This window comes from Equus quagga, chromosome 2 (assembly GCF_021613505.1).
Source record: "Equus quagga isolate Etosha38 chromosome 2, UCLA_HA_Equagga_1.0, whole genome shotgun sequence".
Classification (NCBI taxonomy): Eukaryota; Metazoa; Chordata; class Mammalia; order Perissodactyla; family Equidae; genus Equus; species Equus quagga.
In genome coordinates, this window is record NC_060268.1 from 145,642,350 (window position 1) to 145,667,024 (window position 24,675).

Sequence of the window (24,675 nt, forward strand, 5' to 3'; positions counted from 1 at the left end):
GAAAGAGAAGGAAGGGAATTTTTTTTAAATATTCGGGATTTTTTTTGTTTCCTTCAGATGCTTCATAATCAAGGTTAATTTATTTTTCTAAATAAACACTGCACAGATTATTTGACCATTGATTGACCTATTTTGCTACCTTTCTTCTTGCTTGACTTCAGAGTATTGCATGAATGTTGGAAATATTTATAGAATACAAACCAAGGGCTTATTTTGTTCCTATTTCTTTACATCTCTCTGGTCTAGCAAAACCTGATGAGTCATGCTGTTGATCTCCTACTCCTTTACCCTTTGTACTCACAAGTGTTGTACTCACCATGAGGAAATACCCAATAAGCAGGACAGGCATTAAGAGGATAATGAGTAGATAATCAAAGAAGGTAAATCTTTTCTTCACAGCATAATGCAAGCAGGTTCTCTCTTTCTAAAAATTAAGAAAAGAACTCTTTATGAATAAAATATTTCATTTCAAGCTTCATATTTTCAGATTACCATAACAAAAAGTCTAGTTTGTGCTTTTAATTTTTATGGTACCCATGCATCTCTTTTTGTGGAGTATGTCTGATTAATAAACACAGGTTCTATGAAGAGAATGTTAAACTATCTAAAGAAAAAGCTGGGGGGAGGGCCACAGAAAGACAACAGGTGAAATGTACATTTTACAAATCATCAAAAGATGGATTCTCGGGGCTGGCCCCGTGGCCGAGTGGTTAAGTTCGCGCACTCCACTGCAGGTGGCCCAGTGTTTCGTTGGTTCGAATCCTGGGCGCGGACATGGCACTACTCATCAAACCATGCTGAGGCAGCATCCCACATACCACAACTAGAAGGACCCACAACGAAGAATATACAACTATGTACCGGGGCGCTTTGGGGAGAAAAAGGAAAAAATAAAAATAAATAAAAAAAAAAAAGGTTTAAAAAAAAAAGATGGATTCTCACACTCATTCTAATTTTTGATAAAAAATATATATATAAATTTAACATAGGACTGTAAATATAGGACTGAATTCAGTATGAAAAGCTATAGTTAACCCTTAATCATCTATGGTATACAATTATTCATTTTGTGATTTCCTCATAGGAAAATCTTAACCACATGGCAATTTTTCTATGTTCCCACATGCATACAGGCAGTGCTAGAAGAACGGAAATAACTCAATTTAATTCTTCAAATATGTGAATATTTATCAGATGATAGACTTAAGTTTCTAGGGATGGTGGGGGATGTGAAGCCTTAGGGCCTCATATTCAAATGAAGGTAGAGAGAAACATGCACAAATAAGTACAATGCAAAACAGGCTATGGCAATCAGAAAGCCAGCCACATCAATGAGAAGAGAGGGAAGGCCAGAGAGAAACGAGAGGTTCATTTTCACTTGGGGAAGGCACTGTTCTTAAATAAGAATACTTATTTTTCCCTAATATCAAGATTTTTACATTCTCTGTAAAACTAGACAAGAATATAATGATAGAATTTTAAATCACCCATTATCAAACAGCCCAGAATTAATTGTGGACATTTTGCTTTATTTTCTTCCAGTCTTTAAAAATTCATACATGTAGGCGCCAGCCCCATGGCGTAATGGTTAAATTTGTGCGCTCTGCTTCAGCAGCCCGGGTTCTCAGTTTTGGATCCCAGGTGTGGACCTACACGCTGGTCAGCCATGCTGTGGCGGCAACCCACATACAAAATAGAGAAAGATTGGCACAGATGTTAGCTGAGGGCAAATCTTCCTCAGAAAAAAAAAATTAATAAATTAAAAAATAATAATAAATAAAATGCATATATGAGGAATTTTAAAATGTGGATCATACTGCATATGCAAAATCATATCTGCTTTTTTTTCAGGTGACATTTAGAATGCATGCATTTTTCCCTGCCATTTAATATTTTTAAACTCATTTAAAATATTAAATGAGTATATACATTATGAGTATAATGGCTGCATGGCTTTCTACTGAATGGAGCTATTCTAATTTACTTAGCCAAGACCTACCTGTTGGACATTTCAAGTTTTTAACTTGTCATTTTTCTAAATAATACTCCTTGAACATCTTCATCCAAAAAGCTTCGTCAACATTTATAAATTTGTCCTTAGCATAAGTTTCTAAAAATATAATTCCTGCTATAAAAGGCATTAATGCTTTTCATGTCGTGCTGCTAAATTGTGCTCCAGTGAAATGATAATGATTTAAACTTCCTTCTTGATCAATGCTGGATTTTCTTTTTTAATCTGGATCAATTTGACAGACCAATAACAAAAAAGTATCTTTATGTTGTAATTAATTTGCTTTCCATAGAATCAACGCCTTCCACTAGGCACGTGCATCTGAATCACCAGCAGAGCTTTTTGTTTGTTTGTTTTCAAGGCCTTTGTTTAGTCCTTCTGGAAATAGCCCATTGTCATAGCTTCAAGAAATGAGAAAGCACTGGTTCAGATTATTAATGTATCAACATTAGTATTTGGGAAAAATGAAAAAGATAAAACAATTAAAAATATTTTAAAAATAGAAAATGCAAACCAAACACTTCGTCTGATAAAATCTCTATTAATCTAAAGTCTCCATAAAGACCTTTCCATGATTTTCCTGATACCAGAGGATCCCAGCAAGCTAGCTTGGTCTCTGCAAAACAGAGATAAGGGTGTCTCCTCAGCCCCGTCCCTGTGTTGTCAGACATCTCCCTCCCTCGGCTTCCTAACATGCAAGTCTCTTGAGAAAGGATATAAATCCATAGACATCTGTCTTCTCCACTCCTCTCACCCCAACTTCATACGCCTGGTTCCTCAGCTGTGCGCTAGATCCAGCACAGGCATGACTTGCTTTTAAACCCAACCAAACAAAAAACAGTAAACACAAACAAGAAAGTCCAGTAGTGATCCATTTTCTGCTAACAGGTTATTACTCTAAATGAGCCAGTCTTTAAACTGACTTGGAAGGGGCGAGTGGGCCCTACAGGCTGTTTATTCTCACTGAACTTATGTGAGTGGATAAAGGGCTTTTATAATTATTATAAATAATGCCTTTTTATATTTACTCGGTGTACTCTAAATGTTGCCTTTACTATGATGCAGACACTGGATGTTCAAAGGGGTTCTGAGAGGACGGTCACAGCAATAACACACATATTCTGCACTTCCTTGATCCTGAAGGCTCTAAGTCAGCGAACAGCGCATCTTTCAGTACATTCTTTGTGCCTTTCTGTGTGGCTCCGAGCAGCCTCTGGTTCATGAGCTTATTTGTCCTTGGCAAATTTCTCACTGGAATTCTTTCATTCTATAAGAAAACTCTAGGATCTTCTGGAGATCAGAACGCTGACATAGTAGGTAAAAGTCTAACTAATGAAATAGCAACACTGGGTCAATAGTTTTTCCCAGGCAATCTTTCCCATTACTTCTGCAATAGTGAGGAGGAAAACTGGGGAGAGAGAAGGGGTAGATCAAGGAAAAGCATGAGGGGAGGAGAAGGAAAAAAAGGAAGAAGCTGCATCCAGTCAAATGAGTGAACCGTTCTCTTCCTTTACAGAAGTACAAGGCTGTAATCCACCGCAAAATATGCCTGCTGATTGAACTATGTTTGATTTTGCATTTTGAGCCTAATCAACTGTCCTCAGTATCAGTCTCTCTAAAGCAAGGCAAAACAAACAAATAAAAAATTGTTGGTATTCGGAGCTACAGGCAAGAAGAAAATGACATTCACTACTTCCCTTGGTGTGAGGAAAAAGGAATTACCATGATCCATTACTCTCTCTGCTCACATGTCTCGGCCTTACCTGGTTTTTGAGGTTCACGTCAGCATTTCTTAAAAGGAAGGAAACGATTCTCAGGTGCCCTCGCCTGCAAGCGCAGATCAGCGGAGTGTCTCCATTAAAGCCATCTTGAACGTTGACACAGTTCCTGTCCTCCCTCACCCACCGGCACACTTGACCAAAGTCATTCTGATAGGCCGCCTGGCAGATGGGCTGAGGAGAGGAAAACAAAAGCACATTTCGAAATACAGGTGCAATTAAACCACAATAAGAAAAACATCATTATACCCAATAACTTAAAATTCAAGTGTTTCCAAATTGCAACATATTGCTTTGTAGATAGGATTTTGGGTCTCGGTTCTGCCTAGCCTTAAGTTTAGAACAAGCATAATCATGAGGAACCTCTTACGATTTCCTAAATTGCTTGGCACACAGAAATGTTCATCGAATGGAGGAATGAGTGAATGAGTGATGCTATTGCAGATGCGACTCGGTATGGAAATTGTGTTGTGTTCATGGATAGACGGTGTCTGTCAGGAAAGCAGGATTTTACTAAAGAAAAAACAGCACTTTGGAGGAGTAGAGGGCAGCACCATGTGATGAGACAGAGGAGCATGGGCCCCTGTACTCGAGGAACTCAGCACAGTGGAAAAGACCTATTTTTGACAAATGATATACAAATAATACATTATGTAACTAACTGCCTTTAGACGCTTTCTATTTTAGAAAGCATTATAAGGAGCTTTGCAAAGCACAATGGGAGTTTAACAGCAAGACCTAAGCAGACTTCATCTTGCCCACTTTTCCCCTCTGCCCTCCTTCTGGATTTCTCTGCCTTTTTCAATGCCCCATGTTTAATTTCTTCCATCTGGGCCTCTGCCCTTGCTGCTCCCTCTTCATAAAACACTTTTCCCCTCTCTCTTCATCTGGCTAACTGCTAACTCATCCTTCATATCATAACTTAGTTTTCATTTTGTCTAAGTCTTTCCTGACTCTGACACTCATGCACAGCAACTGGCATAACTGTAACTCTTTTCTTAGTTATTTATAATCATGTGTTTCAGGCTAGCATGAATCAGGAGGGACCGAGGCAGCAGTGACTGCCGGGAGGATTCAAGTTCAGGCTACACACTTCATGTGGATAGAGGATACATCATTCAATTCACCACCATATCCCCAGCATATGACACAGCCCTGGGCACACGGTAGGAAACACTGAAGATTTCTAGACTCATTTTAATTAGACAGTGTTCAAAAAGCTCTTGGAATGATACCTGGCACATAGATGCTGTGCAATTTATGGAAGTTACTATTATTGCTTATCAAGTCATTTTTTAATCTGGTAACAAAGTGAAACCTCTACTGCATGCCAGCCACATTTTCTAGAGGGGAAAAAAACGTATAAAATATATTACTCACAATTATATGAAATTTATTTACCAGTTGGGGATATAAGACGCACACACACACACCCCCAAATAAGAAAACAATTTTCATGGAGTGTAGACTTGGGTACACAAGCACCTGCTGCAGCTGGGACTGACCAGTGAGACAGTCAAGGGGTACATTTGCTAATCAACTCATGTTCCAACACAACCAAATACAACAATAAGTGAGTTTTTAAAAGTAAGATACTTTTAAACCCAAAGACCTACTCGTGAAGGAAACCTCCTAAAGGAAAGTCAACTCAACAGCAGATAAAAGGCAAACTTCTGTACCCCAAGATGAAATGAGCATGATGCAGGGGTTCCAACTTGCAACTGAAATGTGCAATTACATGAATCACCCTTTCTACTACCCTGAAGCCTTCCCTTTACCAGGGTTTATCCCCAATCAGGCTCAGTAGTGTCTTGGGGTACCATCCGGTTGACACGGAAGCAACCAGGGTGATTGAAAGGACACTTATCTGGTGTCAGGAAACTGGGTTGTAGTCGTGGTTCTACTCCTATCTCCAGAGTGACCGTGGACAAACCTCTTCCCCTCAGTGTGTCCTCCGGTCACAAAATAAAGGTGTGAAGCAAAATTCCTTTAGGTCCTCACACTCTGTGATTGCCACACTTCTGGACCTTGAGTCTCCCCAACCAATACACCTTCTATATCAACTGCGAGGGCTGTGGGTTAGTGCTCTTTAAGCATAAATCGTGCTCAAAAACTTTCAGTGAATTGTCATTGTCTTAGCAATGATGCCCAGTCACTTAGATTTAAATAACAAGTAAAACAAAACTAAATACAATGAGACAATGTTAAGTCACCAGCCCATGATTTTGCCAATTAAATACATGAGAAGCAATATAATCATTTCATAAAAGATATTTTAACATAAATATAAGTACAAAACAAAGATCTTTTAACAAAATATATAAAAATATAATCACAGCGGAGATAAATAGTCTTCTATATTAGACAGATTTAGCTGTATGGAAAAATCTGTTTCATTGTCCTTTTTTGTAAATTTTACCATAAACCAGTGAAAACTGGCTGGCATTTGGGACCTGATGATCTACTGTGCAGAACTTGAAAACAAGTGGCTATAGAGTTTTCTTTTCTTAAAATTTTACATTACAACATTAAAAAACCTGGAATATTTCATGTATAATCTGGCTTTCCAGGTTCTCTTAAAAGAATGAAAGATTTGACAACGCTGAGCCCACATTCCCACAGGACACCAAATAAAGCCCCTTCTGCTTGGGCTCCTCAAAATCTTTACTGAGAGGTAAGCAGAAGGAGGCAGGGAAAACGTGGACAGTTTTCCTGCCAGAGTGGCCCAGTGCCTTCAAGTGCTTTCTCAATCTCTATTGAGCGATATTACTTAAAATGGTATTAACCTGATCTTATCTTTCCATCTTTCCTGGGCTTCCTATATCCTAAAAACACAGTTTCTGGGATTGAAAGGTAAAATGTCTGCCTGGCTCAGTTAGACATCTAAGCAGTTTGTTGCATGAGTTGAAAAGATTCCACGCTGTTATAAACTTTCATCTCCACTAGGGGGCAGCTCACGGTCATAAAAGCACTAACGACAGACAGAAGGGAAGTCGGATAGAAAAGTGCTGGTTGACCACTAGGAATGCGAAAGAAGAGGGGGCTGCCCATTTGGGTTGAGGGAAGAGCTATTATGAATTTTGTTGGCCTCTAAAGTTTCTGGAACTTGGAGGAACTTTGAGTGTAGAGAACTTCGAGAACTTGGGAAATTATCATGATGATTCTATCCCAAATACTCTCAGAACCCTTCTATTCATCCTCCCTGCCAAAGTACTAGATCAGATCTTCATCACTTTCACAAGGACTATTGCAAAACTAACCATTAACTGCCCTTACTTGCTGTCTCACCCATCCAGCCCCCAACCCATCCTCCAAAAACAGCAGCTTCATGTCCCTTCCCTGCTGAAAACCTGCAGTGGTGACCAATCGGATCAGTCTATTGTCCTCAAGCTGACACACATGATTCTTCAAATTTCATACATTCTGTCTTTCCAACTTCATCCTCTACCACTCCATTATCATACCCTTGATCTAAGTAAATAAAGGTATGAGTGTTATTGACAGCTATCTCCCCAACTAGACTGCAAACTACATGAAAGCAGGTATTGTGTCTGTGCTTGTACAACATTGTATCTTCAGCATACAGCATATGCCTGACACATATAAGAATTTAAGATATATTTATTAGTAAATAAGTGAATGAATAAATTATAACATGAGCTAACTTTTATTGAGTTCTTTAGTACTTTTAGTACATTTAACCCTCACAACAGCCCTATAAGGTAAGTAATATTATTATACCCATGGTGTACAGGTGAAACTGAGGGAGTTGTCTTACCTGTCCAAAGTCACACAGCTCATAACTAGCAGTGCCAGGAATCAAATCAAGGGTAACGACTACAGAATGCATACATTCTGGCTCTAATTACCTCAGGCAATTTGAAAAACAGCCTTCAAAACGTCTTCTAGCTACAAGACTTTGCATTTAAGACCTTTTGGGTCTTAAGCCTTTGCCTTGCTAAACAGAATTACAATTCTGGCTCTAAGGCCAAAACAAGGGAGGAAAGACAGATATTTGGGATACAGAGAACTTTATGTTGACTGAAATTTTTGCCAGAAAGTCTGAGGTTTGATCTTCATGCTTTGTACCAATATGTATTTATCATAAATAGATAGACATAGATAGTTCAATAGATAGCAGTGATGTTTAAATAGATGAATGGGCTAGTGACATAGGAGACAAGACTCAGACAAGGGTGGAAGAGGCATTTGAGCATGGTGGGAAAGATTTGGGGCAGTCATAATGAAAAAGTGCTACATGAGATAAAGAAAAATATGAAATCACTTGAAGCATCAGGTTATAGAAATACATTAAAAAGCTACAGTGGGCAGGGGCTGGCCCCGTGGCCGAGTGGTTAAGTTCACGCGCTCCGCTGCAGGCGGCCCAGTGTTTCGTTGGTTCGAATCTGGGCGTGGACATGGCACTGCTCATCGGGCCACTCTGGGGTGGCGTCCCATATGCCACAGCTAGACGGACCCACAACGAAGAATGTACAACTATGTACTGGGGGACTTTGGGTAGAAAAAGGAAAAAAAAAATCTTAAAAAAAAAGCTACAGTGGGCTGAGCCTACAATTTAGGTTTGTCACTTTCTTTAGCAAACCTATTGTCAGAGATGGATGGAGAAAGTCAAAGGGGCAAAAGTTAGGAGCAAAGGTTAGGAAATGTGTCTGCCAGGTAAGGGGCATGAGAGGCAAGTAGTTCACCATGGGATTCAGACTGAATGGACAACATATGTAAACTAGGTGGAAACTGATGGACTGGAAGAAACAGAGAGACAAGCAGATAGAAACACAGAAAAGAATGAGAGCAGAGTCAGAACTTGTGATCTAGTGGAAAAGTGACCAGTTAAGAAGTTTATGATAAGAGGCAGAGCCCAAATTCTAAATGTTACAGACAGAACTTTGACCAGGGTGAGAAGTTACAAGTGGTCATGTTGGGTGGCCGATTTGGAGTAGAGACAGAGGTCAAGAAAGCAGAGTGAAGGCTTGTGGATATTAGGTCACTGAAGCTGACACCAGCGAACAGAAAGAAAGGGGAAATTGTACATCAGTAATCAAGGAAGGTGGAAGCAGGTCCTGGAGCATGGTGGATGGACAGAAGTGAGAAGATGGAGAAAGAGATACAAGCAAAGACTTTAAGTAAGGAACTGAGCCATGGTCATAAAATAACAATGTTAAACAAGGAATAAATAGATTGAACTAGAGACCACCATGAGACTTCAGCGAAGACGCAGAGGATGATAGTGAGGAGGAGATTGAAGAGAAGGAATATTTGCCAACAGTGTGCAGGAGTTCCCGCAGACTAACCTGTGAATGGTGCTCCCTAGAGTTGTGCTCTGCACAACTTGAAAACCTACAGCACGGGGTTCATGGAGCCCACTGATAAACTAACTTTTCTCTCCAATCTCCTCTATGATTCTTGTCTTTGTTCACAACATTCCAGCTATTTCTGGAGCATTCCATGTTCAATTCTGCCCTCAGGTCTTTGCACTTACTCATGAGCTGTGTATCTGGCTTTCTTGTAGGCCGGATTATATATCAGCCCACATGTCACCTCCTCAGAGAGACCTTCCCTAACCACTCAGTCTAAAGCGACTGTGTGTCCCCCATCCAAGGCACTCTCTATCACACCACTTTGTTTATTTAATTTTTTATTGCAATTATCATTCCTGAAGTTGGGCTTACATTCCCCATTTCCTAGAGAGTGAATATCCATGATTTTTGCCTAGTTTTCAAAGCCCCTCGCTGTGGCCAACCACTTTTCTTCTATATGCTCTTGCCTCTCTTTCAGGCCAATTGTCTCACTCCTACCTCTGAGCTACCTGCTTGCCTCCCTTCTGCCTTCAAGACCCAGCTCATGATTCACCTCCATGTATCCTTCTATGTATCCTTCAAGGCCCAGCTCATGATCCACTTCCAAGAAACCTCCACGACCTCTCCTACCTACGGCAAGAACTATACAGCATCTCAAGCTGCTCATTGGCCTTATCCTCGTGGGTTAAGTCTAGTCTTCCCAACTAGATTGAAACCTTCTAGAAGTCAGAATTCCATAGAGGTGAGCACCTAGAACATAGATAAAAATCACTTGTTGGTTGACACACTGATCCATCTGACCTGGCTGGGGATGTGAAGTTAGGGAAGGGGTGGAGGTTTAGAAAAGTAATATATTGTATGAGAACCAGGTCAATATTTTAGCTCTGTGATCCTCAACCCTGGTTAAGCATTAGGGCATTGTGAAAATACAGGCCCAGCAGAGGATCTAAACAGATATTTTTCCAAAGAAAGTAAACAGATGGTACATAAAAATGATGTTCGACATCACTAATTATTAGGAAAATGCAAGTTAAAACCACGAGATACCACCTCATGTCCATCAGAATGGCCATCAGTAAAAAGACAAGAAATAGCAAGCGTTGGAGAGGATGTGGAGAAAAGGGAACTCTCATACACTGCTAGTAAGAATGCAAACTGGTTCAGCCACTATGGAAAACAGTATGGAGGTTCCTCGAAAAATTAAAAGTAGAGCCACCATATGATGCAGCTATTCTACTTCTGAGCAGTTATCCAAAAAACACTAATTTGAAAAGATATATGCACCCTTATGTTCATTGCAGTATTATTCACAATAGCCAATCAATAGATGAATGGATAAAGAAGAACTGGTAAATATATACAATGGAATACTACTCAGACACAAAAAAGATGAAATCTTGCCATTTACAACATGGAAGGACCTTGAGGTTCTTATGCAAAGTGAAACAAGTCAGACAAAGAAAGCCAGATACCATGCAGATTTCACTCATATATGGAAGATAAACAAACACACAGATATAGAGAACAGATTAGTGGTTACCAGAGGGGAAAGGGGGTGGGGAGAGGCTGAAAGGGATAAAGGAGCACGTACGTACAGTGATAGATGGCAACTAGACTTCTTTTTTCCTTCTTCTCCCCAAAGCCCCCTAGTACATAGTTGTATATTCTATTTGTAGGTCCTTCTAGTTCTGCTGTGTGGGACACCGACTCAGTGTGGCTTGATGGCTAGTGCTAGGTCCGCACCCAGGATCTGAACTGGTGAAACCCTGGGCTGCTGAAGCAGAACATACGAACTCAACCACTCGGCCACGGGGCCAGCCCCACAACTAGACTTTTGATGGTGAACACAATGTAGCCTATTAAGAAGTCAAAATATAATGATGTACACATGAAATTTATATAATGTTATAAGTCAATGTTACCTCAATAAAAAATAAAAAAATGAAATAGAGACCCTGGTATCATTACTAACTAGCCAACTGAATCAGAACCTGTGGGAGTAGGGTGAGGACATTAGTGTTATTTAAAATTTCCCCATGTTGGGGCCAGCCCCATAACATAGTAGTTAAGTCTAGCATGCTCTGCTTTGGTGGCCCATGTTCACATGTTTGGATCCCAGGTGCCAACCTACACCACTCGTCGAGCCATGCTGTGGCAGTGACCCGCATACAAAATAGAAGATTGGCACAGATGTTCCTCAGGGCTAATCTTCCTCAAGCAAAAAAAAAAAAAAGAGGAAGATTGGCAACAGATGTTAACTCAGAGAGAATCTTCCTCACCAAAAAAAAAAAAATTCCCCAGGTGATTCTGAGGCACAGTGAGGGTTGAGAACAACCACAAAGATAAAAGAAACAAGCCCCATAACCAAAGTAAAGCCATGATGAAACATTGCAACCCTTACACTCATATTTGTTAAGGGGCATTTGAAACCCAGAAACTTGGCATATTAGGAACAACTTTTTGTGCACATAAGTCCTCCCACATGTCTGGCTTTAAAAAGAGCCAAGAACTTGGTGCTAGAGACCCACAACTGTCTCATTTTTCATCTCAATTTCTCAGGCCCTAAAATTTAAGAAATGTCTGTTAAGCACATGATACCGCCAGCATGTTGATGATTAAAATATTCTTTATATATTATTTAATAATATAATATCAATTATTATATTATTAATATATATTAACAATATTATATTAGCATACGTATGTTAAGCAATATACTCCTCCAAGTGAATCTATATCCCAGCTAGAAAAATACCTGGCACTGTTTTGATAACATGAAAGTGTCTGAGCTGCTTGCACCACTATAAATGTCTCTCAAAGCGAAGTTCCCCCACCACTCCCACTTTTCAGTATCGTTTCCCCTAAAGTGTAACAGATCTGCCCTAATTCTCAGGCTAAGGAAAGACCATGTGGAACTCCTCCTGAGGCTCAGAGGACTTGATAAGTTGCTTATTAACCATCTCCATCCTGAAGCCCCACCCATTTAAAATGTTCCATAGCAACTTCTGAGGAGGAGTTGTGGTTTTTAAAGCAAAATGATTCAGGTAAAGAGCTCTGTGCACTAACGAAATGTTTTCTCAGAAAAAGAAAGGGTATTTTTCTTCCTCTTCAAATTAAGAAATCTGAGGGTACAAGAATAAAGGTTTTATCTGATTTCTACAATTAATCTCAAGCCTTTCTTTCTGATGACTCATCTCTTCACATACTATATTTATAAATTTCTTAGCAAATTCTTTCTTTCAGACAAAAAGGGCACAAGGATTTTTTTTTTTTTTTTTGAGGTTATCTTGGCCCATTTAGCCTTTACGTAACATGAAAGAAATTCCCAGTAGTGGCTGGATTATGAGGAATAGTAACAGTGACGGGAATATCAAGGAAGAACACACATTTACGTATGTTTTCTAGTCTTTCTCCACCAAGGTCTGCTTGAGAATATGATGTTGTCATCACTGCCAGGAAGCTAAAGAAGCACCATTGCCACACTGCAGACCTGAGAAGCTCTGAGGTCACAGTGATGAAGACCAGGAGATGGAAAGAAAACTTTTGCCCCCAATGATGAAGAGAAATGGCGAAGGAAGAGTGGTTTCTAGCTGCTAAAATGTAGCAAATCAGAAGCCCTGATATCTCCCTACTACCTCAGACTACCAAAGAGGTTAAGTGCACAGCCCAAAGGAAGCAGTCGTGTGCTCTTAAATGGGTAACATCGGCTCTCTAAAGGGAACTGGGGAAAAAAGAAAAAAAATCTTCTTTGTGGTGTTTTTCAATTTCAATGGTGAAAATACTTCCACCCGGCTGATTTGAAACTGCCAAAGAGAGGTCAATGAACTTGGAGTTGGCCAAAATCAGTTCTCACAAACCAATTCAAGTTGGCTCCAGCCAGCTCCAGCCAGCACACTATGAACAGGAACTGACATCATATTCCCAAGACTTCTCTGCACTAGCGTTCCCAACCTACAAGAAGGGTGGGATGGGGAAGGGCCCAAGACTTGAACTCTCAGTAGCCAATGTCTCCAAACATTCAATCAACCAATACAGGTATTTTTGCATTAAATCTCTAAGTGGAAGTCTGTTTTGAAGAGAAATTACAAATACGGTAAAAAATGTAATAGTCAAAATAGGTACTATATACTGAACTTTTCTTTTATGACAGCTACACAGCTAAGCACTTTACCAACATCTCATTTAATCCTCACAGTGGAGGTACTAGTACCCCATCTGGCAGATGAGGAAACTGAGGCTCAGAACTCTTAATAACTAGTACAAAACAGAAATAGAATTCACATTCTTGTCTATCTGGCTTGAGAACAAGTGTTTTAACCCACAAGGACTCTCCTGTCCCCATGCAACCCTGTGCACTAAGTCATGATAAACTCTATGCACAAAAGCTACAAATCAATCTGTAGTCCTTGATGATTTTCTTCAATTCAGTTTAAGAGACTTTGAGCTCCCAATATTCACCAGACATTGTGAGAGGCTGTAGGATACACAGGTGACTAAAACCTGGGAGGCACTCACATGGGTGCCTCATAGCAGTTGTGACATTCTCCATCATATGACATAGTAGTCTCTCCCCAGCATTCAGCAGAACTAATAAAATTACTAAAATCCCCTAAAATTCATATTTGAAGAATTTAGGTTAGTGGACCAGGGTATGAGTGAACCTATGAAACCATCATAAGTATTTTACAGACATGAAACAATAAGACAGGGAATAAAGAAAACATCAGTGATACTTGACAGACAATAAGGTATTAATAATAGATGGAGTGCTATTAATTTTCATTTGCCAATCCTAGCTTACTGGAAATTTTATAGGTTTGCTCTGATTTGTAGTTTTGATAATATACTTGCAAATAGCTTTTACTGTGTTTTGGGTCACACGCATACCAAGAAAAAGATTTTTTTCTTTTCTCTGCTTCTTCATCCAAAGGTATAATGACTGTCTGATTTTGTCTCAGAACTTATCACTACTTCCCAGGTAGAGGCCAGCTTCCAATTAGTGTGGTTCTAAAGCTACTGCTTCTTGCCCTCATCTTCATTTCCCTTTCTCAAGGAAAGCTTCTTGATAAAACCTTTTTCTCTTGCCCTGCTATCCACTTCACCTAGTGCCAACTCACTGATTTCCTATCGTCAACCCTAATTCCTTGCTTTTCAAACACTCCGTATAGGAAAGAATTCTTATTCCCATATACAGAAATGGGAAATCTTGAGGTTGCTAGGTTATAGACCCATCCTACCTTGTTTTAGGCCCTAATAGGATCTTGGATGCCTGCCGAAGGTCAACTGTTGGTGAAGCCACAAAATCATTCATAAGCATTATTAAAATTCTCTTTTCTTTTGAGTCCTCATCATACCTAATCTTAAACATGGTAGAGAGAAACAATGCCTTTGCAGGAATGTTTGCTTGACCCTGAAGAGTCACGTGGTCTGATCACGCATCAATACAATAAGAATTTTTCCATCCTTCAAATTTTTTATTTTAGTGCTACCAATTAACTAGAAAAGGAGGTGGACATTGGTGCTGGGATTAGTTAGATTATTTTGGTGGAAAATAAGTTTTGGTTATTACTATGAAGTCTATTTAAAATAAATTTGACAATAAAAGCAAGAAAGTTGAGCTGTTGTAAATTAGAAGACACCTATATTCAAGAATTTCCCACAAGGGGGACTGATTTAAAGAAGAAATATTCATGTCTGGTCTTATGACCCTGGTAAGCTCCTTGGAGAAAAACAAGTATTTTATTTTGCACATTCTTGTAACTCGCACATAACCTACTATATTATTTTCTACAAGGTAAGGTACATGTTTGTTAAACTGATATTTAGCACAAGGAATCTGTCATTATACCTTCCTCTACAGCATCCAGCAAACTAGGAATCATAATACCTGGGACCCCCCCCCCCAAATAAATGATGATTCATCTAACAAACTAGAAATTTAAAAAAATTACTATACTAAGAAGACCAAAGGTAAATCATGATTCATGTGCAGGATTATTTCCTAGAACAAAAAGGAGTTAAACTAAATTCCTTCTATGTATGAAACTAATGCATCTTGAACACTGAAATATTGGAATCTCATGATATTTCTATGGTTTATATAGTCAGAAAAAGAGGGGGCAGAATATGTTTAATCTGGGTTCTGATGAAAAAAATCTAAAGTCTGGTCACTGAACATAGAAACACTCTAATTTAAAAAAAAATTAAAAATCAATAATAATAGCTATTAAACAAATGCTTAAATGTAAATGTTTAACATATGCAGTATCATGCTGGGTCCTTTACTCTCATTATTTCATTTACTGCTCATTACAACCCATTAAGGAGGGCCTAATTACTATTATTACATTTTACAGACAAGAAAATGGAAGCTCAGCAGAGTGGTTAAGTAGCTTCAACTAGTAAGTGCCTGAGTAAGAGTTGGAATTCAAGTCTGTGTGACACAGCTAAGTTCTCAATCACTTTGCAGTATTTGCCTGAGGGTCAAAATAATCCAGTATCTATGGGCCTGGGAACACTGCATTTCCTTACACTTGCAGATTACCTAAACAGTACCTGGAGTTTCCCAGGTGAAATTTCTCTGTGCCTATCTATACGTGCGGCATGAGGTTTCAGAAGGGACTCAGTCTCATCTACAAAATTCGCCTCTTAAGTATAGCCCAGCTTCCCTACAGTAATGCGTGGGCCACTGCCTCTTTTCTCTGTCATTGTATTTTCCTTTGCCATCAGTGCAAATGTGGCGTTAGGTGGATGTTGATAAGCTTAACCAACATGACAATGACATCTTTTTATTTGCCAAAGCCTACCCTGGCAGCTTCCTGCAGCTTTAAAATGTATGCTTCCTAAAGACAGGCAATGGACGGATGCATGGGCTGGCACAGGACTGCAAAGGACCAGAAGTGTCTTGAGAAGTCATTTCATCTCCTCCTCTGCCAATGAGCCAAGGGTTTACTTAGAGCATTAAGAAATTAGCTGAGATGTAAAATCTTTGGAGAGAAAGCATTAAATTAAGATTGACAGCATCTTTCTATGTCTCACCAAACTTATAGTCAGAAAAATTGACCTTATTTCTAACTTGAATTCTCATTCATTTATTTGACAAATATTTTCAAGCACCTACTTGGTGCCAGGTATGTTGTAGACACTGGGAATATAATAACAGACAAGATAAAGTCACTGACCTCATAGAGCTGACATCCTAATGAGGGAGATGGAAGAGATGAGAAATAGAAATTAATATATTTTCAGGAAGTGCTAAGGGCTCTGAAGAAAAATAAAGCAAAATAAGACAATATGTAGGCAACGACAAGGCTACTCTTTTAGATCTCTTGAAGGTGAGATTTGAGAAGAGATTGGTGATGGAGGGAGCCAGGTAACTTTCAGGGAGAAGAATCTTCTAAACAAAGGGAACCGAATGTCCAGGCCTTGAGATGATTGCTTGTTTGGCGCATTCTAGGAATAGCAAGAAGGTCGGTGTGGCTGTGAGGAGAGTGGTAGGAAATTTGAGAGCTAACGGGGACCAAGGAAATTTGGACCATGGTGAGGACTGAATTTTATTCTGTTTGATGGGAAGCTTTGCAGAGTTTTGACATGATCTATGTTAAGTTTAGAAAGTCAGTTTTAAGACTTTCCAGTTAGTCAGTATGCAAACTATCTTGTTGTCTGACTTTCTGGGTTCCCAAACAGTAGACACTTCTTGCTCTCATCTCTTTTTTCAGAGGTTTTCCAAAAAAGCATTCTAATCTTAACAGTTTTAAGATTAGGGGAGCTATGTGTTAAAAACTGTTATATAACATAAGTAAACAGCATAGACTTTTAATTAAAAGAGTTATTGCTTAAAGTCTATGGAATCTTTATAGCTAAAAATAAGGAATCTCGGGGCTGGTCCCGTGGCCGAGTGGTTAAGTTCGTCCGCTCTGCTGCAGGCAGCCCAGTGTTTCATTGGTTCGAATCCTGGGCACGGACATGGCACTGCTCATCAAACCACGCTGAGGCAGCGTCCCACATGCCACAACTAGAAGGACCCACAACGAAGAATATACAACTATGTACCAGGGAGCTTTGGGGAGAAAAAGGAAAAAACTAAAATCTTTAAAAATAAATAAATAAATAAATAAAATAAGGACTCTCTTCTGTGCCTTCTTATTTCAAATAATCTCCTAGACTGTTCTTTAAAAAAATATGTGGAATTTCTTCAGTTTATTAAAAGAAAACTCTCAATTTCTTTAGCCAAAAATGGTTTGTTATTGCAATATACATATGTAAACATATATGAAATGAAGTCTCAGTTTATCTTATACAATTTATATTCAAATAAAATTACTTTTCTTCTCCTTAGAAAACGAGTTTGTTAGGGGATTTTTCCTCTCCCTCTTTCTCCTTGACATTCGTGGAGCTGAGATTTGAACCCAGGTCTTTACCAGCTTCTTAATCACTGTATGTTCCTGCTCTGGGCTCTCAAAAAAGCAAAACTTCTGGATACAGGGTATCTTTTATAAGACTCAAAACTCAAGTTTCTCCTCACTTTCATTTTGTACTGATTAACTAACTTCATATACGGAAGTTGGAACTCCCTACATTTTATGTCTAGAATAAAGGAAGGATGGGTCACAAAAAGAAATCTCCTGCTTGACTAAAGATGTTTGTGTTTATTGAAAGTTACCAACTCCAGACAGAGATGCTCAGAGAAGATTGCCCTAAAATATTTCCTTACTTCTTTAGCAAAACCATGCCTTCCTATAATGACCTGGTGCGCCCCCTCCCTCCACATTCTCTCCCTAGCCAAACTCACCCTTTCCCATGGCTTTAAAGGTACCCTCCATATGCAGACAACTCCCAAATTGTTACTTCTTGCCCTAGCCTCTCCTCAGAGCTGCGTTCTTGTACCCAACTTCCACCTCCCACCCCTAGATGTCTCACGAGTGTCTCTAATGTAATTTGTTTAAACAGAACTCTGAATCTAGCCCATCCTTCTGTCCCCCTCTAAGTTCCCATCTTCTTAGCACCACCATCCACTAGCTTGTCTGAGGCAGAATTCGGGTGTCAGCTTTAATTTCCTTCTCTCCTTCATCCCCCATTTCCAAACCAGGAAGATTTTCAGTTAAAAATTTATCTCTAATTCATCCCGGGGTCTAATACCACCACCGTTATCTCTCCCTGGCACTTCACCAGGTGTGTTCTGGGCTCCTGGCTTCCTCTCCTTCAGCTCTCCAATTTATTCTCCCACACCTATCAGAGTGACCTTTTTAAACATTAACTGAGTCCTATTACTCCCCTTCTTAAAATCCTTTCATTGCTTTCTATTTCGTTTAGAATAAAATCAAGATTTCTCATTCTGGCCTACAAGAGCTGTATGATTGGCCCGGACATCCTCTCCAACATCAGCTCTTGTCACTCTCACTGCCTCCTGGGCACTAGGATTTTCTGTCAAACAAAGGATACCCAAAGATGGCAAGGACTATGTTAAACTGACATTGTTTAAAACTGCTGCAGCATGGTAATAATAAAAACAAATCAACATTTAGTCAGTTTTATCAGTCTCTAAATCCTGTATAGACAATGCTCCGTCTTATTACCTGCACCCACGCGATCTGCTCTCACCAGCACACCCTTCGCATTCCACTCAGTCAATTATTCCAATAGGCCCAACTTTTCATGCTTCAGATTCTCCATATATACATTCCTTCTGTCTGGAACACTCTTTCTCCAAGCATCCCAAGGCTAGATTCCTGTGCCTCAGAGCTCAGTTCAAATGTCACTACCTAAGAGGAGCCTTTCAGGTTAAATCTAATTAGATATATACACCCCTAGTCTTCTCCCTTATATACTCTTTCTTTATCCTGTTGTTTCCTTGATTTCTTTTTTCACTGTTTATAATTTTTTTCATTTGTATATTTCTTACATTATTAGCTCCAAGAGGTTAGGGACCACTTTTCTTTTAATTATCACCATATACCAAGAGCTGGCATGTGCCTGGAATATAGTATGTGATCCATAAATTTCATTGACTAAATAAATGGATAGGTGAATGAATAAATAAATATTTATAAATTTTCAGACCTGGTTTCTGTTCATACGTTAAAGATATCACTTTCTTTTTGAAACATGACTTAGTATCAAGTTATAATTTTAAAAATTACTTATAGCATACAAGGAAAGAAATAAGAAGCCAATTAGGATGGGAGACTTTTTTGCATATAAAATACCAAAAATTAGCTAGGGGTTCAATATGCAAACAAAATAGAGAGACCTCATAAGATTGTGATGGAGATGTTTTTTCACTCAGTTATCTATGCCTTTTCTTTTTCTGTACCATGGAATGACACAATATAAGGCTGAACAAGATCTCAGCCAGCTCTCTTGTTTTATAGATATTGAAACTGTAACCCAGAGAGGTTAAATGATTTCCCACAAGTCACACACAGTTCCTGGCACAATCAGGACCAAATTCTAGGTTTACCTGACTTCCACTCCAATGGCTTTCCCATTAGTTACAACTGTATTCCTGTTTCCCCTGAGTTCTCTTCGGCTGTACCAGCCCTCCCAATAAGCCCTGTTCCAATTAAATTGCTCTCTCTGGACACTGCATATTTAAAAATGATCCCTCTCTTCTTTGTACCATACACTCTTTTTCTTTAGTGACACCTGCCTCTCTGAAAAATAGATCCATTCCCAAAGGATTAATTAAGAGTATGTGTGTGGGGGGCCAGCCTGGTGGCGCTGCAGTTAAGTGCACACGGTCCGCTTCGGTGGCCCGGGATTGCCCAGTTCGGATCCCGGGTGAGGACATGGCACCGCTTGGCAAGCCATGCTGTGGCAGGCGTCCCACATATAAAGTGGAGGAAGATGGGCATGGATGTTAGCTCAGGGCCAGTCTTCCTCAACAAAAAAAGAGGAGGATTGGCAGCAGATGTTAACTCAGGGCTAATCTTCCTCAAAAAAAAAAAGGAGTATGTATGTGTGTGTGTCTGTGTGTGTACATACATGATGTGTGTCTGGTGTGTATGTATCCATCTGCTCAGAGATAACCTTACTGTCAGACCTTCCCGAAGTTTAAAGGGATACATCATTACAATACGATTTTCAAGAAATTCCTCTTGGGGTCTGTTTCAACAGCTGACAGGATTAGCAGTCTACAGAAGAGTCTGAAGATTCCGTAAGCTTGAATTCCTGAGCTCTTTGTGTTAAGTTCTTATACATCTTCCTTCTTTCCAATTTTTGCCCTACTTTGCGATACACCACTTCTCCGCAGGGTGGGGGTAGAATGCCCCTCACTGGAACTTGGATATAGTTTACCACGTTCTTTTCACTAAGGGAAAAGGGCAAGGCTATATCCTAGCAGGGAACAGTACTAGAGAATAGCAGCATGGTTAAGACCAGCTCCTTTTTGGAGTATGATGCCCCTGTTGAGACAGCAAGTAGAAAAAGAACTTAGCCCATTCCCTGGTGAGGTAAGGAGAATTTCTCTGAATGTACAAACACAGGTCTCATATCCCAGCCCCGGCCTCTAGCCAGTAAGTACTTTATAGCTGCCTGACTGGCCGAGTAACTTAAACTATCTTTGCCTCAGTTTTTTCATTTGAAAACCAGAATAGCGACTGTCTTATGCGGTTATTGTGAGCATCAAGAGAGGGAATACACACAAGGTGCTTCGGACAGAGCCTGGTATGTATATATCAAGCATAATTAAATATTTGTTATTACTGTAAATAGTAGGAGCAAAAACTGTTCGATAAGAGTTTAAATGAATCAGCCCTGTTTAAAAGTCCAGTTGTTGCATGGCAACAACATTTATTCCAACACTACCTTAGACTATCTTTAATTAAATATTAATTACGAGCTTTGAGTAGTTACCTATGAGCTTCTAGGTAAGGTAGGGGTTTTTCAGGGGTATGTGTATGTGTTTGTATGTGTGTGGTTCTTGTGATTTGTTTTAAACATCATCATAAATTCCAAGTTGCTTTGTCCTCAATATATCTGAAAACTGAAACATTTATTCCAGTTCTGGGGATATTCTCATTGATATTTATAATCACTCAACATATCTTGCCTTGCTTTGCCTTGCGTTAACCACTTGCCAAATCAACACCCAATCAGCAAACAATTTGCGCTCCTTATGCGTAGACATTTTTGCTGTAATTATTCCCAGGGCCTGGACTACAGCCTGGCTTCTCATAGCGTGGTCCACAGACCAACAGTATAAGCATCTGGGAGCTAAAATGCATAATCTTAGGCCACCCAGAGATGGAATAATAATCTGCATTTGAACAAGATCTTTGGGTGATCTGTATGCACATTAAAATTTGAAAAGCACTAGCCTAGAGCAGTGTTTCTCTCCCGAGAGTAGTAAACTGATCACCCACATCAGAATCACCTGGGATGCTCCCCTAAAAAGTAGGTCTCTGGACCCAACCATAGATTGAGTGAAACAGACTCCCAGGGGTGGGCGCCCTTGAAACTGTTCTTTAAACACTTTCCTCTCCCTGACACTCAGGTCATCTGAAGTTTGAGAAATACCAGAGTAGCATTTTAGAACATTACATATGCTGTCATTTTCACATACATGAGGTCTTCACCAGACTAAAGTTACTGAGCAAGACACATCTAGAATTATAAACTAATCAAAGAGGACGTTTACTATAGAAGGACACATACACACACACCTGGCTTTAGAAATAACTGCAAACAAGGAGAAACTGCCTTTAATATTAGAAGAAGCACTTAAGGAGGTTCTGTTGAGCATCTGCAATGAAATGCAGACTAACCGGTTAATTATGCTACAGAGGAGAGGGAGGAAATCATGAATGTCGTTACATTTATTGTACTCCTGCTTAAACATTACTTGCTTGTAATCTTTTGAAATGTTATGAAAAATCTACTTGATTTGAATAGGTTACTTTCAACACAAGAAAAAGCATTTTTGTATCCATCAGATTAAAAAGAAAAAACTCAAAATATCAAAAATATATTCTGTTTTATCTCTCTTCTGTACAGGGAAAGTCTTTATTAATAATTGCTAGAGGTGAATTTTCTTTTAAATACCAAGCTGAAAGGTGTTACTCTGTACATGCGGTTCCATGAAAAATCAGTCTATCTTTTGTATCTTTAGAAAATCAATTGGGTGCAATTTCACTTTTCCCCTGGATGTTTGACATCAGAAAAGCACAACTCTATTAATTCAATTTTTATAAAGTAGATTTTGAAAGATACAAATTACCTCCTCAAACATCTGAACGTCTTGGAATGCATGTATCACTCTCTACTTACATCTAGCTAACATTTTAGAATTGCAAAATAATTTGCTGTAAAATATTAAAAATAGCAAAAAGGTGAACATGCAGGACTTTGTTTTGACTTAATGATCACACAAAAAGTTAAACAGAAGAAAAGGAGACATATTGCCAGGGACAGGAAATTACATTTGAGAAACATGAACAACTCTTAACACCTTTGCAATCTTACTTCCAGAAAGGTTACATACCTCAGAGTAAAGGATCCCCATGCTGGTCTTTCACAGACTTACTTCACCTCTACAGCTTCTTGAATCTTCTGGAGATATTTCTGATTAATATCCAAATCCTTCCCAACTGAGAGAAAGTTTACTCGAAGCCCAGGCCAGTGGCAAGCCCCTTCTTCCCACACTTGTGAGAGCTTTTCCAGCAATGCTGCCTTCTACAGAGCCCAACCCAATGAAACAAAGGCATTAGTTTACCGTGTAATGACCCAACTCGTGCATCATCTAATGTTACAACCCAGAGGAACCGGTTTCTGAGTCATATCTGCTCTGCCAGTGGTAGCATGCAGAAAGAAGGAAGCAAAGTTGAGGGCGAAAGGAAAGGTCTCAAACAGGCAAGAAAGACTCAGGGTTCAAAATAGGATACTGTGTGTACGAAATTTCCTAATTAAAATCTGGTTTTCAGTGGCTATTGAGAAACGCTAGAGACCAACAAACTTCCTTGTTAGAACCATTATCTCTGCCAAAGGGCTCAACCTTCACAAAAGGTAATCTTAAAAACCGTCACGAGGGGTTATTTGCTATCTTTAAGTATAGATAAGTTATTTATTATTGCTTGACGTTTTTGATTAATATAAACTAATTAACATAATAAATAATAACAAGGTCAATTATGAGCTATATTGTTACATATATAAACATGTTCAAAATCACTTTCAAGGACATCTTTGAGTAAAGTTTGAGCCACAAATTGAAAAAACTAAACTGTGAAGAATCAACTGTATTTACATCCTAGTTAATCAAAATATCTTAAAAGGTTTAAACTACACTTATAGCGTTACTATACTTAATTTTCCTTTTTAAGCACTGCAATTCTGAGCCTAAGTAATACTTTCACAGCTAATAAATAGTCTTGTAAATCTAATAAATTATACTAATATAATAAATATTATTATCTTAAATATTCTAATACTATTTACAAATTTAGCCAAATTATTTTATAACATACAATTTAAAAATCTTAAGTCTAGAATAGATTATCATACATTTTAAAAGAAATCACCAGGCCATTTAGTCAAACATGCAAATATACCAAATCTCTTAAACATTGTAAACATTTTATATACTAAATATAATACAAAATAACCACGTTTTCTCTGAACTTAACACAATCATAGCAAATTTTTTAACTTTCCCAGATTAAAACACCCACACACACCTATGAAAGAAACAATTCAATAATCACAAAGAAATTGATGTGATTGTTTCAATCAGTTAAGGTTCTTTAGTGGCCAACTCTAGTCACCAAGATCCAAGGCCTGAGCCTACATGCATTCAGGGAAACTCTTCTTACTCCACTGATGGACATAATGAGTTATTTTTATAATTGTTATAACAAGAATTACGTACTTTATATGGACTTGGCTTTGAGGCCAACCTCCCAGGAGTTTTAAGAATTTGGCAACTCTTTTGTTGAAGAAGGAAGTCTACAGTAGCCACTAAGATTGCAGCTGACTTCCTCTTTGGCTTGGTTTGATTTTGCATTTCTTTAGTTTCTTAAGACATTTAAAAGAGTTGTTCTCACTGACATAACATTTTTATTTCCATTGGGTACTTCTCTCAATAATGCAACTCTTTTGTAACTCCTTTTGGTTTCTTTTGTAACCTCTTTTAACATATTTGTGTGGACAGAATTCTTCACTCACTACCTGCTAAGGTTGCTGCTAGCTTCCTTCTCCATGTTCTTTCCTCCCTGACTGAACTCAAAAGGTTTCTTTAATTTCCTGTCAGGACTACAATTCATCTAATTGGGTTCTGTATCTCTCTCTTGACTGCGTCTTAAAGGGTAGCAGAATATGCCACCCTAAAATATGCCTCTTGGGCATAAAGATTATTTTGAGTTGATTACTTTTGAGAAACTGAAAACATACAGGAGAATCTCTGAAAACAGAGTAGAATCTACCATTTTGTAAGGCATATTTACATTTATAAAAGAAATTTTCATTTGTAAATATGTCTCCCTCCCTGTACCAGGAAGAGAAGATGACTCTGAATCTTCAGAAATTCTTATCAATGAAGAAGGCACAAACAAATCTACATAACAAACCTTACATTTGT

At 38.8% G+C, this 24,675-nt stretch overlaps 1 protein-coding gene across 1 annotated transcript in view; it reads right to left on the minus strand.

The window, feature by feature from the left end:
* The window catches only part of ANKRD22 (ankyrin repeat domain 22), a 28,521-nt gene extending 5,733 nt beyond the window's left edge, over window positions 1-22,788 (minus strand). The window contains exons 1-3 of the mRNA XM_046653115.1: window positions 22,585-22,788; window positions 3,775-3,963; window positions 317-424 (exon numbers count right to left, since the gene is read on the minus strand). Coding sequence (XP_046509071.1) covers window positions 317-424; window positions 3,775-3,963; window positions 22,585-22,605 — 318 coding nt within the window. The 5' untranslated portion in view covers window positions 22,606-22,788. The remainder of the gene's footprint in view (window positions 1-316; window positions 425-3,774; window positions 3,964-22,584) is intronic.
* Window positions 22,789-24,675: the final 1,887 nt, after the last annotated feature.